Source organism: Corvus kubaryi, unplaced genomic scaffold (genome assembly GCF_017639235.1).
Source record: "Corvus kubaryi isolate FWS band 111438036 unplaced genomic scaffold, C.kubaryi_AGA036_p1.0 37394, whole genome shotgun sequence".
Taxonomy (NCBI): Eukaryota; Metazoa; Chordata; class Aves; order Passeriformes; family Corvidae; genus Corvus; species Corvus kubaryi.
The window spans coordinates 943,548-960,150 of record NW_024581133.1 but is presented as its reverse complement, the minus strand read 5'-3'; the positions used below and the strand labels follow the sequence as shown (position 1 = coordinate 960,150).

At 40.6% G+C, this 16,603-nt stretch overlaps 1 protein-coding gene across 4 annotated transcripts in view; it reads right to left on the bottom strand.

The window, feature by feature from the left end:
- MYO5C (myosin VC) overlaps window positions 1-16,552 on the bottom strand; it is a 33,418-nt gene extending 16,866 nt beyond the window's left edge. For 2 of the 4 annotated variants that reach the window (XM_042039663.1, XM_042039667.1), the window contains exons 1-20: window positions 16,467-16,552; window positions 13,651-13,761; window positions 12,630-12,795; window positions 12,216-12,360; window positions 11,652-11,808; window positions 10,968-11,111; window positions 9,974-10,055; window positions 9,286-9,393; window positions 8,653-8,759; window positions 7,749-8,014; window positions 7,261-7,342; window positions 6,794-6,934; window positions 5,991-6,116; window positions 5,305-5,388; window positions 4,299-4,433; window positions 3,861-3,958; window positions 2,293-2,379; window positions 2,095-2,206; window positions 961-1,172; window positions 178-343 (exon numbers count right to left, since the gene is read on the bottom strand). In XM_042039663.1, coding sequence (XP_041895597.1) covers window positions 178-343; window positions 961-1,172; window positions 2,095-2,206; window positions 2,293-2,379; window positions 3,861-3,958; window positions 4,299-4,433; window positions 5,305-5,388; window positions 5,991-6,116; window positions 6,794-6,934; window positions 7,261-7,342; window positions 7,749-8,014; window positions 8,653-8,759; window positions 9,286-9,393; window positions 9,974-10,055; window positions 10,968-11,111; window positions 11,652-11,808; window positions 12,216-12,360; window positions 12,630-12,795; window positions 13,651-13,761; window positions 16,467-16,493 — 2,556 coding nt within the window. In that variant the 5' untranslated portion in view covers window positions 16,494-16,552. Of the gene's footprint in view, window positions 1-177; window positions 344-960; window positions 1,173-2,094; window positions 2,207-2,292; window positions 2,380-3,860; window positions 3,959-4,298; window positions 4,434-5,304; window positions 5,389-5,990; window positions 6,117-6,793; window positions 6,935-7,260; window positions 7,343-7,748; window positions 8,015-8,652; window positions 8,760-9,285; window positions 9,394-9,973; window positions 10,056-10,967; window positions 11,112-11,651; window positions 11,809-12,215; window positions 12,361-12,629; window positions 12,796-13,331; window positions 13,522-13,650; window positions 13,762-16,466 lie in introns of those variants that run through there. The other 2 variants (XM_042039664.1, XM_042039665.1) reach the window with 2 other exon arrangements.
- Window positions 16,553-16,603: the final 51 nt, after the last annotated feature.

Here is a 16,603-nt window from a genome sequence, read left to right as displayed (position 1 = left end):
GCATCCAGTATAAACCCAAGAGAGCTCTTGGTAAAACAAAAAAAATCCATCAGAGCAGAAGATATGAGAACCAGACCTGCAAAAGGTAATCTGTTAGGGATAATTGCCACAGCCCATCTTTTTTACAGAGCACGAGCTGTTTCCAGTTACTGAAATAGAATTTTTGATAGGCTGTACCTTCTGATACTTTTTTCTTGCTAGAAATCCTCTTGTGTAAGCTTGTATTGTCACAGCAGCCACATGAATGAGCTGGCAAAGTCTGCGGACCAGGTAACCCCGACAGTACTTCTGAATAATTATAGCTGCCCATGTTTCCTTCAGATTTCTTGCAGTTACAGCTTGCCTTAATTCAAAAGACAATAAAATTTACTTAGGTCACACTGGATTTCTCATGCTCATTCCCTTGGTCAGTCAAATTACACACACACACACACACACAAAAAAAGGAGAAGATATCAAAACCAGAGCTTATTCTTCAACCAAAGTGAAAGAGAGGGAGCTATCCACAGCTTTTGAAATCTGTCCACAAGCAGTTGTTCTGATGGTCTCTTTATGAAAACCTCCAAGCCTACCCAGAGCCATCTTTCTGTTTTGATTGACTGCTGCACTTTCTTTGCCATAGTTTGTCCTTACTAATTCATAGACCCCTGATTTCTTCTCTGGCTCTGAAGCCCAGCAGAAAGCCCAAGACAACAACTGGATCATGTATTATCAGGTAAGGACTGAGCTTACAGGCAGACAGGCCTCTTGGGAATCTGGCAGACAACACTGGAAACCTGCTGGAGTACTTACATCAGCTGAGTAACTCGAACACTTTCAAGCTCATCATTACAATCAAGAGGAAATGGAAATGCAACCTGAACTGCTCTTTCATAAAAGCAACACTTTGGGCATCAGCTGGACCTTCTACATGCCCTCAGCCACACCCCAAGAGCCAATTCACAGATGAGCCACGAGCACCTCACTGTGCGCTGCCCACGGAAGTACTGCTGCACTGTGACCACTGCTTTCCTCATGCTCAGGAACTTCTTCCTCTGCAGCCAGCCCCGGACACACTTCTGGATCAGGATGCACGCGTGTCTCAGCTTGTCTGAGCGCAGTTTCTCTAAGTAAGCAACCTGTCCTGCTCTGAAAAAAATTTTTGTTCTCCCAAACTGATACTGGTTATGATCCTGAAAAAGAAAACAGCAGGTACATTAAGTTTTTAGGGGTTTTTTGTAGACCAGATGTTCTCTTATTTTTATAAATTGTCACTTCAGGCAAGCTCTTCTACAAGACATGATCTTCCTAAATAAGAATATCCTCTCTGCCTTTTTTGTAGATAGGAGTATGTAGTGGGGGAAAACCCACTTAGCAGGAAATACACAAGAGAACTACACCAGAAGCTGTACACTCGTGATCTAAAATTAAAGGGAGGCTCTGGACTTATCATCAAGGCCTTAAAAGCACCCTCTTCACCTCCTCCTACAGGTCTGCTTCCATGGGCTCAGCAGTACCTTGATACACGTTTCTAGCCTGGAACCAGCGAGCTGTGTGAGCAAAAACTCAGGGTGAAGCTGCTTTCAAGTTCCAGCTCTCCACCTTGGCCTGTGCCAGAGCTCCTCAGCAAGTGTGCCTGTGTTTGGTCTCACACATCCCTGGATCTGAACTCAGTCCTCACACGCTGGCTTGACTGGGACCAGCCCCACCACCACAGGCTCATCTAACAGACAGAAGCAACGTGCAAAATAGCACATTTTTGAACAGCTCTCCAATATGCTGCATTCCACCACCAAACTCCCTCCTGTGCTTGGAATACTTGACAAATGTGTACCCTTTACTGTTTCCTGGTTTATAAATAGAGAATATCTTCCATTTTTCAAGTGACAATATTGAGCACAGATTGGTTAAATCCTCTGTCTACGGCCACATCACGACTGTGCCACAGCACGAGGTTACTGACCCACAAGCCTGTGTACACACAGTAAATCAGGAAAAACAGAAATAATGTGAACACCTTTCCTGTCTGAGGAGAGATACTACTCTTGGCAAAAGAGACCTTTTATTACTAATAGATGCTGTAATGCATCTATCGGTTGGTGCAGACAAACCAACCTGGATCAGCCGCTGCAAAACAATCTTGCAAATCTGTTTCTTGTCATTTATGGAGAGTTCCTGCTGTGTCATAAGAATGCTGTAACGGCTGAAAAACTCTATGTAAGTCCACCTGGAAAATTAGAAGTTAACAAATTAAACTCATTTAACAGACAACTAGGTATTCTTTGGCACAGGGAGGCCCACTGCTGTCCCTACCTGGATGGGTAGCTCTGTGCACTAATCCGAATCGTTTCCAAAACACCACATGCTCGCAGCTGCTGAGCCACTCTTTTGGAATCAAACCTAAAAAACCGCAGTGTTATACTTTACATTTCTGCTGGGTTTGGCATGCTGTAATAATTAGAACCATTCTACCAACTGGATTTGTATTTCTGCTCATAGGACACAAAGCTCCCTGCTTCTCATATAGTGTCTTACTCCACATCACGTAATTTTTTTAAAAAAATGTATCTGGGTTTTCTGTTTCTTCCTCAAAACCAAAGGAAGACTGTATTTATTCTTCTCATGAAAATTCTTGTTTCTTTTCAGTATTAACTGTGAAGTTCATAGCAGCAAGTGGTAAAGAACAGTTCCCCTCTCAACTCAAAACACACAGAGAAATAAATCCCCTCAGCAATCCATTAGGAAGAAACTCTCTAGGAAGACAATCTCTAGGTATTCTTTAGCCCATTCATTAAGAATAAACCAGGACTTACTCATTAATACCTGGGTTCAAAATTACAAACACAAGGCACAGAAAGGCCCTTTCTAATTCTGGACAGGAGCTGATACACCCACAGAGCACACCACCAGCGTCAATCAGTACCAGCCAAGAGATCCCTGTGGCTGGCAGATGACTACACTCTTCCTTCAGAAGCTTATGGTGCTCTCTTCTAGTCTAATTCCGACATGTTTTTACATTACCCAAGCTATTTCTGCCCTCACTGCAGAATCATGAGAGCTCACTGCACTGATAGTGATATAGTATCATCAGTAACATGTTCTGCATGGAAAGATTTTGTCTGGCTACAAGAAAATGAACTAACACACTTAAAAGACTTAATTTAGAATCAAATCTGGCCTCTTCCCTCCTGATAAAAGCTTTAATTTCATTTGTCAGTGCACTGCCTTCCAGCTGGAAGTTGTAGCACTGAAACCAGAGTGCTTCCACAGGTCTGGCCACACAAGAGACCAACAGCTGCATCAAAGTTAACTCCTACTCATGGTTAGTGGTTATCAACCTGATCATAGGAATTATGAAAATTATCTGCCACATATGATTGTACGAAAACATTAAAATTACATAAAAACTGGGGGGAGATCTAGGGCTATGTTCTACACTGTTCATACCTTTTCTGACTTACAAAGCTCTTTTAAATATTTCTGCAGACAAAAGGGAAGTTCACAAAGAAAATGGCAGAGGCTTTTATTCTCTAAACATGAACTGGGGTTAGTCCATACTGTATAAGGGCAAACATACCTATACAAAATATTCATCAACTTAAACCAAAGGTGGACAACCTTTGCCCTAAAAACGTTCTGAGAAATACACAAGCACTAGTATCTAACTTGAAAAATACTAGCTTAAAGAATTTTTAAGGCAACAACAATGATACTTAATTATTCTATTTTTGTAGGAAGACAACACATTTTTTAAATTTGAGCTATCTGGAAAGAAAAAGTATGTTCTGTATGGGAAGTTTCTCAACAATAAGAATTTAGCTTGCTGACACACTGCTACAGTGAAACAGAAAACCACAGCTGAGCACCACCGACATACTCACTCAAAAGGCAACTTCTCATCATTTGGCTTTATGCATCTCACATAATGAGGAGTGGTTGCATTGAGGGTCACCATAAGTAAAGACAAAGAGTTCCGGAACTAGAAAATACCAGACACAAGAGTTTTGCTAATGAAACTTTCCAGTAAAAAGCAAAATCTTAGTAGTTTAATTATTTGTTAGGTTTTGGCTGGATATTGGGAGATATTCTTAGTGCTTCGATCTTAAACACAGGAAATTGAAGAGTCTGGCTGTACCCAACAGCCTCCTATATATAAAATAAACACACCTACATATACCCAGACCTGGAGCACTGCTCTGTGGCTCTTGCTGTCCTGAAAACTGGACAGTCCCCCACGGACAGTGACAGAATCGGGTCTCAGAGTGCCCAGCACCCCCCAGGAAGTACAAACACCACAGAAGAGCAGGTCTGTGCAGTACCTTACTGCCCACAGTTGTCCGGAGCTGTTTGTTGGGTGATTTCAGAACAGGTCTGGCAGATTTGATGTTTATAGAGGAACTGAAAGGTGAAACGGACACTGGACTGTCTTGAAAAAAATTTGCACACAGATGAAACTAAAAGTGTGGTGAAAGAACCAGAGTTAAACACTGTGTAACTGCAGCAACATTTAAATCAAAATTACATTTACTATGACAAAAAATGCAAACCCTTTAATACTTAGACCAGGTATTGCAGGACTTTGAGACCTGTGGGTATTTAACCCACAAACAAACAACAACTGAAACAAGAGTTGCAATGATTCTGAGTCTGCTGTGAAGCACTTACACATATCACACACAGAAGTCTACAGCTGGGAAAGCAGCCTGCAAAAGCTATTTCAATATAAGCAAATATGGACACAAACACAGAGCAGAGCTAAAAATAAGAGCACTTAAGGCAGTATGCAATTTAAATTCAGAATATATTTTCGGGTCAGATGAAGTTAGCTTCTTAAGAGTAATCCTGAAGTCTCAAGGCTGTAGACTTCAAAGGGACAAGCAGATGGGAAGTGGCAGGCACACATAAGACACCTGATGTTTTCCTTGCCCTGGCATTCTCCTAATCTCTTTTGAAGAATAAACAAAGGCAGTTGTTAATGATAAACCACCTATCAAAGCTGCATGTAATGACTACAGAAAAAAAAATGTTTTTCAGTTACAAGGATTACAAAATGCTCTTCAAGGGAAATATTAAAAAAACCCCAACATAACTAGCAAAGTAAATGCACATATATGAAGGAAGTTGAACACTGTGTTTTTTCATCTTGTATAGTATTTGATGTTAGAAATAGATACTTGTATAATATTAATAAAAATTAAGAATAAATTAATTTATTCAACCTATTAAAAATCTTTATATCAGTACAAATATTTTAAAATCAGATCTGAATTAATTCCAGTAAAATCAGGTATTCAAAAAATTAATCATTACTGTTTGTTCACAAACCTTGCTCTCTTTCAAGATTTCAATCAATACTTCGTGTACTGTATCTCTGTTTTTTTCCAGAAATCCTTCACATTTATATTCTACCTGTGCAAACAGGTGAAATCATTAACTTTTCAGCAGCACAGAAACAAACAGTTGGCAAAACAATAATTCTTACTCTCTCAGCTGTGGTAGCCAAGAGCTCTATGAATCTTAAACATGATGGCTGGAAGCCTGCTTTTCCCAATTCCATAATCTCAAGATTACATATGTGCATACTGCAAATTTAGAAGCAGCACAAACTGCCAGAATCCAAATCCTTCTGCCTTCATTAGGAATTTCTTTCCTCCTTTTTTCATTATTCTATGATTTCAAATCAAAACACCAAAAAGGAATACCACATCTGTAATGTAAATAACTGAGACTAAAATGTGTATGAGCTACAACTATAACTGTTCTATCGACACATTCTATTATTTTTCTGCTGTTTTATCTTGATTTCTTTTTATGCTCTCAAATTCATTATCTTAAGCACTTCTTACATTTCAGTGGTGTGTTACAGGCAGTATTACCAATAAATAAATAGCACAGTGCACTGAAGATTGATTTTATAGAAGTTCCAAATAACTGTGGTTAATATTCCCTATTTCCTACATTAGTTTTTTTTTTCTGAATGAGCTACTGCTAGAAACATGGGGAAACAATACCTTATCAGCAAAGTGCTGAATGATGAAAGAAGTGTTTGACATCCTTGGCTTTTCAAAGAGCGTGTTTTTATTGACAAAATTATTATATAGCTTTTGAAGCCAGTTTTCATCTTTTCCATGAGGCAACTGTAAAAATGAGAAGGGCAACCTCTTTAACAAACTCAGGTGGGCTGTTAGGAGCAGCAGAGCTGCTGGCTGTCAATGAACACTCTGCATAAAACCTCTTCAGTGAATTACAAGGCCTGATAACAACCAGTTTTCATCTCTTCAGCCTCATTGGTGGCTCCCCATAGCAAATATTTTTAGGAAAGAAGGTTGTATTAATCCACAATTTTTGTATCAAAATTAGTGACTTGTAGAACATCATAATTTAAAAAATATTGGTGGAAGAGATCCCTGGAGACTGAGCAGTCCAAACTCCTGCTTGGAGCAAGACACCCAGCAGCAAACTGCTGCTTGGACTCAGACCCAGAAAGGGCAAAAGGATGAGGACCCCACTGCCCTCCTGCTTAACCTCTTCCAGTCCTGCACTGCCCCCACAGTGATCAACTCCAGTTGCTGGCTTACTTCTAGGTAAGTTCTAAGATTCAGTTTTAGGTTCCTAATTCTCTAAGAGGAAAATAGACTAAGTAATTTACAATCAAAACTGCCAAATAGAGGGCAAGCGTTATTGTTCCTTTTCTGAGGAAGATGCTCTATTTCCCAATGAAAAGGGTAAAATATGGATTACAAGCCCCACTTGTAAAAATCTATATAGTTGGTTTTTTTTTAATGAGCTCTAAATGCAAGAATTTTTAAATTACCAAGCATTCTTCATCCAGAAGTTCCAAAATTCCCATTTTAGCTTCAATAAGGTCAATGACAGGCTGGTTGTCATAAAAGTCTATTAAAGTCCATGGAATATCTTCCTTCATGTACTCTTCTTGTTCAAGTTTAAAGACATGCTGGGTTTGCAAAAATTATGAAAATACAAAGAAGGTTACAATTAAGGAAGACAAATACAGTGTGTGCATGTGCATAGTTGTATGTGAGATAGAAAAAAATATACTTTGAAGTATATTACATGTCTGTCTTGTAAGAAAATAAACTCAAAAGTTTTCATTTATGTACATTTGTGTGTAGCTACGCTCACATATAAAAACAAAATATTTCTATTTATTACTGGGCAGGCATTATCCAGAAATATCCATTACTCAAGCAGAAGTAGCATTTACTAATATCCACCCTGAAGCAAAATAAGACAAAGAACCGTAACAAAAAAAGAACATACCAGGTTAAATTGCTGCTGTAGTTTTTCATTAGCATAATTGATACAAAACTGTTCAAAACTGTTCACATCAAATGTTTCAAACCTGAAACACAATTCAAATAAGGAAAAAAAAAATCTTTTGACATCAAAATCTAATGGTAGCATCCCTGAAAGACTTTGGAGCTATCCTAACGTTTTTAAGAAGATTAACTAAAGGTAAGACTAATGAAGATGGTAAGGAATTTCAAAACTTCTCTAGAAGCCGATGTTACCAGGCATAATAAAGTTAAAAAATCCAGAGTTAAATCTAAAAGTATCACATCAGAAGTTAAATTTAAACCTCATTCACAAAAAATTCTGGTATTTATAGTAGCTGAGCATTTCCACTAATCTGGATGCTAAAGAACTTATCTGACCATGACCTTTTAGTAAAAGTAGCCCCTCCAAATTCATTACCAGCACAAAAACGTGCCAAAGAAAAGGCACTCTGTTTCCAGAGACATTCTTACCCATAAATATCCAAAACACCAATGAAAGTGTGTTTTTTGCCAGGGAACTGCAGAGCTTGGTTAATTCTTTCCACAATGAAGTCAAATAAATGAGAGTAGATCTTCTTTGCCAGAGCATCCCTGGCATTGACAGCCTGGGCCCTCGTCATCGGCTTTATCACCGTCTCTGAGGTCGTGACAATCTTTCTGTGGCACAACCACCGGGCCATTTTGTCACAGTTTAAATCCAGAAGCTCACAGAAGATCCTGAGATGTTTATCTTCCATCTTTAAAGAAGATCAAGAAATATCATTAGGCTACATTTAATACCTTAAATGCTGTCTCGACGGGGAAGTCCCTGCGCCCCTGACATCAAACTGTGATTTTTATTTTCAGATAGGCGAGGGGCTGTGTTTACTCCTTCATCTGGCAAAAGAGCAAGATGAGCTAAAGCAAATAATGCTGGATAGAGCTCCTGATACAGGAGAGAAAAATGTGGACTGGATGAGATGCTTTGGATTAAAACACTGTAAGAAAGTTACTTCAGTCTATTTTTAGGTGTTCTTGGTTTTTAGACTTGCACAGCTTGCTGGGACGCATTCTGAGCAGCTTTGACTATGCTCTGTTTCCTGCACCCTGCAGAAAGCTCCAAAATGGATTTTCCAACAGCTGTGGATCAGTTGGATCTGTGTAGTCTTAGCCACATTTTGCCTTTTGTTAAGACTTTCTGAACTTGGGCGCAGAACAGCGCCTGTGTGAACACTCACTGTGATTCCACACAGATGGGGATGGAGAAATCAGTCAAGTTTGGTACACCAGATTTAATGCTGCTCTGGGCCCCAGATATGAGAGAAACTACTGCTAAAGCACTTCTGGCATAAAATAGAATAGAAAATGTTGGTATCTGAATGAGCTACTTCCTTACACTGATGGATGATCTCTCATCTCCAACAGCTGCTATTTCCACATTGCCCAAGTGCAGGATTGCTGCCAGCATTTTAAAAACATCCATCTGAAAATCCCCCTTCAGACCTAAAAAAACATTCCTTGATTATTTGAAATACTCAGAAACAGTACAGTTAATTAAAGCAGAACAATGCTGGGTTACTTGCTTTGCTGTGCAGCCAAGAATTGTACAGCATCTCTGCAGAGTACTATGCACAAATCCCTGGTTCTGCCAATTTTCTGCCTGTCTGATCCAATGACAGATTGGGTATAAGTTCCTGCACCTCCCCAAGTGCCAGCTCAAGTCTGATTTAGCTCTTACACAAGCCATACAGGGGCAAAGAAGCTTCCAATTCCACCTCTGTTGCAGCATGTTAGTTTAAGGGCCAAGAAGACTCCAGCCCTCAGTGCTTCTGACCAGTAACAATTAACACCAACTGCTAATTGCTCCTGCCCAGCACTTCGAAAACAAACCAACACCACAATGGACAAGCCATGAAATAAAATATTTTGGTAGTTACTACTAATGTTTTGGATATTTCAGAAACAATCTACCTTTGCCCATTCCAGGGGAAAAAAAAAATCTCCTGAAAGTGTATCCCCAAGAATTTACCCAGTAAGGCAAACGTCTTCTGAGTCTCCACCATATTTGCTCTGTCATCAACTCCTTCTATTACAGTGCTGCCACCCATTCGTGTGTAGTTAAATTCTTCTGCATTTCCTGTAGATAAGAAGCAAATCTTGTAACCCTGCAAAAATTAGGGACTGGGGAGAGCCGCTTGTTAAAACTTTACAACACAAAAAAATTAAAGATGCTATCAGAGGACAGCATTTCAGCAATGAGCTGGAGGTCCTCTTTTTCCTGAGGGAAATCCATGTACCCAACTCAGTTAAACTGACACAAATTAGTACCCATAATTCCTAAAAATCTTAATATTCCATCTAATGAACAAACAGGAAGGGAGGGTGAGTGAACATACACCTGAATTCTGCTTCTCCCAGCTTCTCTGTAGATAAATTAATCAAGTCCCTAAGCTGACGTGGCATCTGTCACTAAAGAAAGTACGAAAATTAGATTTTCAAAGACACTCAGGTACTTGACTGTGCACTATTTGAGTTACCAGGGATTTGCTACCAAGTTCAAAACCAGCAGGATTAACAGCTGAGCAACTTAAAAAGCAGGTCTTGCTTTAAGGCTGTGAGATTTATGATGTAATGCACTAAACATCCTGCACTCGAAAACCCAGCCTTAAAATCCTGCACTGCAAATGTGAAGAGCAGGTTATTTTCTGGAGACCTACCCAATTTAAGATGCTCATATTCAGGTTGCATAGCAGATGCACACAACTGATAAAATATGTGGTAGTTCCTTTCATTCTCTGACTGTAAAATAAAGCAAAGAGCAACATTACAGAAGAAGATAATTAACAATGAAATGAAGAAACTAACAGAAAAACCCGTGATATTCAACACTATTATAAATTGATAATGATAACTGAAGGCTAAATTCTGCTGCAAGACAGTTTAGCAAAGAAATTGTTTATTATTAAAATGGCACATCTTAGACATCAGCAAGAGCTTTGAAAGTGATACATTCAAGTATACTTTATTTCCATTGCCAATATGCTGAGTTCTTTCCCCAAGGATGTTAACAATTTCTTCAGCTTGAACAACCATCAACTAATAAGAACTGTCAAACCCTGTAACCAAAAGATGTGTAGGAGTGTCAGCTGGAACACTGCCCTGTTGGGAACTCAAAAAACTCTCCATTTCCAAACCATCCTTCAGGGCAGAAGTATTTTTCAGCAGACTTAAAAAGTTACAATACTACTAAAAAAGAAACCTTTGTAAAAACAGTTTTATAAAATTAAATGCCTGCTTTAGTATATTATCACAATTATGCCATGACACTGTAGTGAGTCACATGAAATAAGCCCTGGCCTTGTAAGCTTTCAGCCAGTTTTTTACTGAGAATCTCTCTGCCCTGTATATGCTGTTCCTTTCCAGACACAATTGGCCTCTGCTACTGTTGTGACCACAAGTTACAGATTTCTCAAATACTTCTTGCACTTATCTCAGGGAACTGTCCCTGAGGAGCATCCTTCACTTAACATAAGGAGGAACGTGGAATAAAATCACTTCTTATAATAAATAATATTAGCTCCTGTTAAAAGATAAATCAAATGCTGATTGGATACACTACTTAGAACTTCACATAATATTTTCTATATAGACCTAGTATAGTGCATCAGTAGCTATACTGACACTGGCTATTCTAGACTTTATTTTACCCACCTGAAAGACAACTCTGGATTTCTCAAGCAGGTATGTTCTCATGTTAGCTCCAATGATTTGGTAACTCTGGTCAAAACTGATTTCAGTGTATTTTCCAAATCGACTGCTGTTATCATTCCGAGTGGTTTTTGCATTGCCCACAGCCTACAAAAATTATCAACTTTTACAATCTGAGGTACTCACGTCTCTCAAAAGAATAACTTTGCCAAAATTGGAATCAACTACAGGTTTCTAAAATCAAAGGTGCTCAGAGATCAATCTCAGCATTGAGCTGTGTTACTTAAATTTAGAGGCCCAAAACTGAAGACAAGCCTCAAGTCAGACAGTATAATGCTACACAAACTGAAAGCTAGACGAAGTAGGCTTTTTCACCATAAGGGTCCCATAAATAAAACCAAATAATTTGTTCAATGTTGTTATATCATCATCAAATTAGGTGGTCAAACAACGCTCTGGAGGCAAACCAGCACCTCCAAAGGGCCACTGGTAAATGAGACTGTACCAGGGTGCTCCTGAGGCTGACCACCTCTTTCCATCAGTAACATTCAGAGGCTGAACTTCTAATCCAGACATCTAACTCAGACAGATAAAGCATCCCCAAAGATTTCAAACAAAACTTCCCAGAAGCTCTCAGAATTCTTCCCTTGATGAGTACAGACTTGACAGATGCTCCCCAAAACTTACCTCTGTTATTGGATTGGATGCCAACACTTTATCCTCCACATGTGCATTGCTGCTTGACTTACTCACAGTGGCAAAGTATCTCATAGTATACCTTGCAGACACAGTCTTTCCAGCTCCTGATTCTCCACTGACTATAATAGACTGATTTTTATTATTCCTAAAAGCAAACAATCAGACAGTTTATATCAGGTATGTCTCAAGTGCATGAATAAATGTAGGAATTACACGTATGAAACAATGTTTGAGACCACAGCTGTGCCCAACTTCACGTATCAGTTCCATCTTTCACCTATTCTTCTCTTACTCCTCTTCACTTGTAACCTCTAGGTTTTTGTCATTGCTATTCACTAAGCCAGTGTGTTACCCCTCACCAAGAATGAAAAGAGTTTTGAGTTCTAGGAATTCCTCAGCTGGTTAAAGAATTCCTTCTCCTCTAATTAAGCTACGTGTTCAAAGGTATTCTTAATAGCCAATGGCAGATACACAGTAAAACTAAATGACAATTAACACTGACTGCCACTAGAATTCAAGCGTTATTTATGGACATTAAATAACATACTGAACCTTGCCATTTGCTTGTATGCTTCTTCTGCCACAGCAAATATGTGTGGATCCATGTCCCCCATGTTTTGCCCACTATATGCATGGATAATTGCATCTCCATAAATTGGCAGCTCCTTGTAGGGGTTTATTGCAACCAAAATTATTCCTACAACCAAATGTAAAAAACCAAAAATAAACCACAGTTAGTTACATGAAATGCCTGGTTTGGGCAAGTTAAAATAATACAAACTAGAAATATTTTCTAAGTAGAAGATGCTGATGAACAAACAAGTCTATACTCATATATAAAACCAGTTAACATAAGTTAAAATACACTTCAGGAAAACATTACACACATCAATATTGCAAACTGAACAAAGATTAATACTTTTTAAAAAAAGATTTTCTAAAAACTCTTCATTTCACTTAGCTTACCACTGTATGTGTAGATAAGCTTAGACTCCACAAAACGAATTTTAAGATTGTGTAGAACAGCTGGCTCATGGAGATAACTGAGGGCAGTGAGATCATTTTCACCAACAAGGATGTCAGGATTTCGTAGTGGTGGCAAAGGAGCTGGATCAACAGGGTAATTCAGTTCCTGTCCACAAAAATTACTTGGAATGTCATAAAATGCATTATGTTGCATAAAAAGAAACTAATCTTCTACCTTTACATGAAGTTACAGAGTTGATGGAGCCCTGCCTGATCTTCTATTTCATTGATTCCACACATCCCACTGAACTTGGGGGAATTGGACCTGTTGGTTCCTTATGAAAAAGCAAGCCTCATTCCCTTTATTTACAATATTTTGTATTGAAATCTGTAAAAATGGGACTCACTTTTAGCTCTCTAAACACACACATATTTCAAGTACAGATGAGAATAACAGATCAGCTGCAACTGAATGAAAGTAAAGCCCTGGTCAGAACTCAAGTCAGATCTGTAACTATCCCCACTTGCAACCCCTCAGTTTTCTTTACAGAAAGTCTAAAACTCAATTCTCTTTCTTTCAACAAATCCATTTAATCATACCTTTAATACTTGTCTTTATGGAGCAGGAACGCAGAAATACAGAAACACTTTCAAAGTATTAAATCTGTAAACAACTTGGATACTAAAATTAACAGATCTTACATAAAGCAACAAAAAAAGCAGCAGCTGGCTCTGTGAGAGAGAACTATGCCTGTCCTGCACTTCTGATTTGCTTCAACTTGAGATGAGTTTCAGGGCTTGTTTCCAAAGCAATCTTGAGGTATGTTTTCCATACTAACGTTATACAGACAGTGGAATTGCACTCCTCGTATTTTTGGGCAGCAGATGTGTACTGTACCAATTCCAATATGATAAAAAAAGGAAATATGTACGTGTTATTTAGATCCCACAAATGTGAGTCCTATGCTTCTACATAAACATATCTCAGCAAACCCCACAATAATTCAGCTTTTCTCCTTACAGTTCCATCTTCTAACTGCACATGGAGAAAACGGTCTCCAGCTTTGTAGCTTTTTGTGATTTCTGCAGACTGCCAAACTTCTTTGTTATCAGGGATCCAAACCCTATTGTACTGCAACAGAAAAACAAGGTAACAGTTAGTTTAGCTACTATCATAATACCAGACTAGCACGAAAAAATACCTTTCAAACATCAAGTGCAACCCAGAAGCTGAACTGGATGCCGGGACTTTTAGGGATTATTATTATTATTATTAGCTCTGTACAGCAGGATGTATTTTTTGTGGTTTTGTTATTTTTCATGAAAGAATAAAAAAAGAAAGCAGACTCATTAATTTCAGACATGCATATTTTGCTCCTGTTCAGTGCAGAGTGTGCAGAAGAACACAGCATGCAGGGAGGTGAGCAAGGGCCAGACTGCTGCCAGGCTCTTCAAACCCTCTAACACTGAACAAATAATAAAATACACTTAAGGGAGAGAACTGGTTTCTAGGAGAGTCCAAATAAGCAAGTACCAGAGAAAGCATCTCATTTACCAGAATTCAGACAATCACTTCCCTGAATTCAAGTTTAGGACACTGAACTTAGAACGCATTTTGCCACAGGCACATTGCCATTCCCAAAAAAGGGTCTGTGCAGAGTCTTTCTTTTAATGGGACTGGAGAGCAACCTCCAAACATCTTTCCCTGCTCTAGGACAAACTTCAAAGACTCCTAGCAGGTTTCTTTCTTTTTGAGCAATCAACTGGCTTACTTTAGCTCCTTCCCAGCAAGGTACCTCTAACCTTCTGAAGCACAGATATTTGAAGAAAATATTCAAATGGTTTGAACCACTTAGTTCTCCTATGCTGAAGTTAAAACTCTGAAGCAAAAGCAACTTCTTTAAATGCTCTGCCTGAAAAGCTATCAGAAACAACGTTCCTTAAAAGGACATAACACAGCTGGAAACCTCAGTCAGTAGGGAATTTCTCTACTGAGGTAGTGCATCCTTCTCATCCTGACAGGGTTTGACAAAGTGACATCATGTGTCCCTACTCACACAAGAGACCATGATGTAAACTCTTTCAGCACCTTTCTGCTTTTGATAGCCAGAACCCTTCCTTTAATTCCCTCACCTCAGCCATATTCATGGTCAGTTGAAACAAGCTGTTTAAATAAACCTGTGAGAACTGCTGCAGCTGCTTACTTGAAAAATTAACATTAGTCACGATTTCATGGAGTGTTAGCAGACCCACAGCCACCTTGGGGACGGGTATTCCTTCTCGTTCTGGTGCTGCAACTGTTGGTTTTGGCGCAAATGACGCTTTTTCTCTCTAATGTGGGAGAAGCCTTGGAAGCTCCAGTAGATCCTCGGAATATGACTGTCTCTGCCCCAAGAACCCCAGTGAACCATGGTGGGTGCCTTCAGAGCAAACCCCACTGCACAGCTGTAGCTTCTGTAATTCTAACCCCCAAGGATCAACACCAAACAATTCAGGGGAAGAGGGCCTTGCACAAGAAAGCCCTGTGAGTTAGCTGGTGTTGCTCAGTGACTTCTCCAGCTGAGTTTTCAGTATCTCTAAGGACAGACACGGCCCTTTCTAGTGAGCCACCCACCAACCTGGTGCTCATCAGGGCATGAACACCCGTGGAAACCTGAGCCACTTCCACGACACCTCCCTGCTGATGCTTTCAGCATGATGGCATTTTTTTCACACAGTATCCAAAATCACTAAGATATTTTCTAAACTACCCCAAACCACTATAATGGCAATGTTTTCATCTCTCTGACCAGTTGGACAAAAGCCCAGCTCCACAAGGATCTATTTAATGGCCACATGAAAGACGTGGCTGAACTAGCTTTATATTTGAGTTTTCTATGTGTATCTATCTACCTACCTGTAAATTGTTATTTGTATCATTCCTACACTATGCTGACCTCCTGGCTTACAAAAAATGCTTGTTAAATTGGATTCTTTGTTTGCTGTTATCCTATGCGAGTTAAAATATCACCACCAAACAGCCTCAGGGGCACACAGTGCGTTCCCATGTAAGAAAATGAACTGCATTAAGTCAAGGACGAGAAAGGGAGGAAGAAGAATGCGATAAAAGCACTGATTCTTCAGGAAAGGCCCCTGGAGTCGCAGGAGCCTCCACTGGCAAATGCACCCAGCCTAGAGAGTTGGCTGTCTCCAAACCCTGCCTCGCAGGTAAACAGACGGAGTTTGCTCATTTCCGTGTCAGGTTACACCCGCACTCCTTCCCCCCTTCACCTGCCCGACACAATTCCCGGGAAAACCACGTTCGTTCTTCCAGCGGCTCCGAGAGCGGCACCAGCACCAGGAGCCAGCCGCGCTGCAGCCCCAGGCTCAGGGGGAGCAGCTGCTCTCGCAATAGACGAGGCACAGGTTTGTAAATCGCCAACATGTCCATGTTGGTTCTGTTATTTAAAGCTAAGCAAACAAACGATACGTCACAACACTCCGGTGACTACCGGAGAAGTGGGGAAAGTTGTGCAAAAGTTTCGGCAGGTGCATTAAGGAGAAAGAATCTTTGTTTTAGGGCCAAGCTCTGCCACACAGGTTCCGTGTTTGCCCAAGAGAAAGCGCGGCGCTCCGAGCCCGAGTGCCCAGGGAAGGGCACTGGAGCCCTCCCGTTGCCTAATCGCTGGCCAGGACAGCGAGACCCGCTCCTGGAGGCCGAGAGTCCCGCTAAAGGAGCGCTTCTCTCAAGGCGAAGCGGCTCCCCTCGGTGCCCTGCGGTGCGGGCCGGGTGCCGCGGCAGCCGCGCTGAGACCCGGCCCGGCCCCTTCCCCTGGGCAGCCCCGCAGCCCCGCTCACCTGCGCGTAGAGCTCGGCCAGCGCCATCGGGGCACCGCCGCCGCACGGACGGGGCTCCGCAGCGGCCGCGGTGCGGCCCGGCCCCCGCCCCGGGGCGTGGGGAGCGGCCCTGCCCCGCTCCTCGCGCCCGGCCCCGG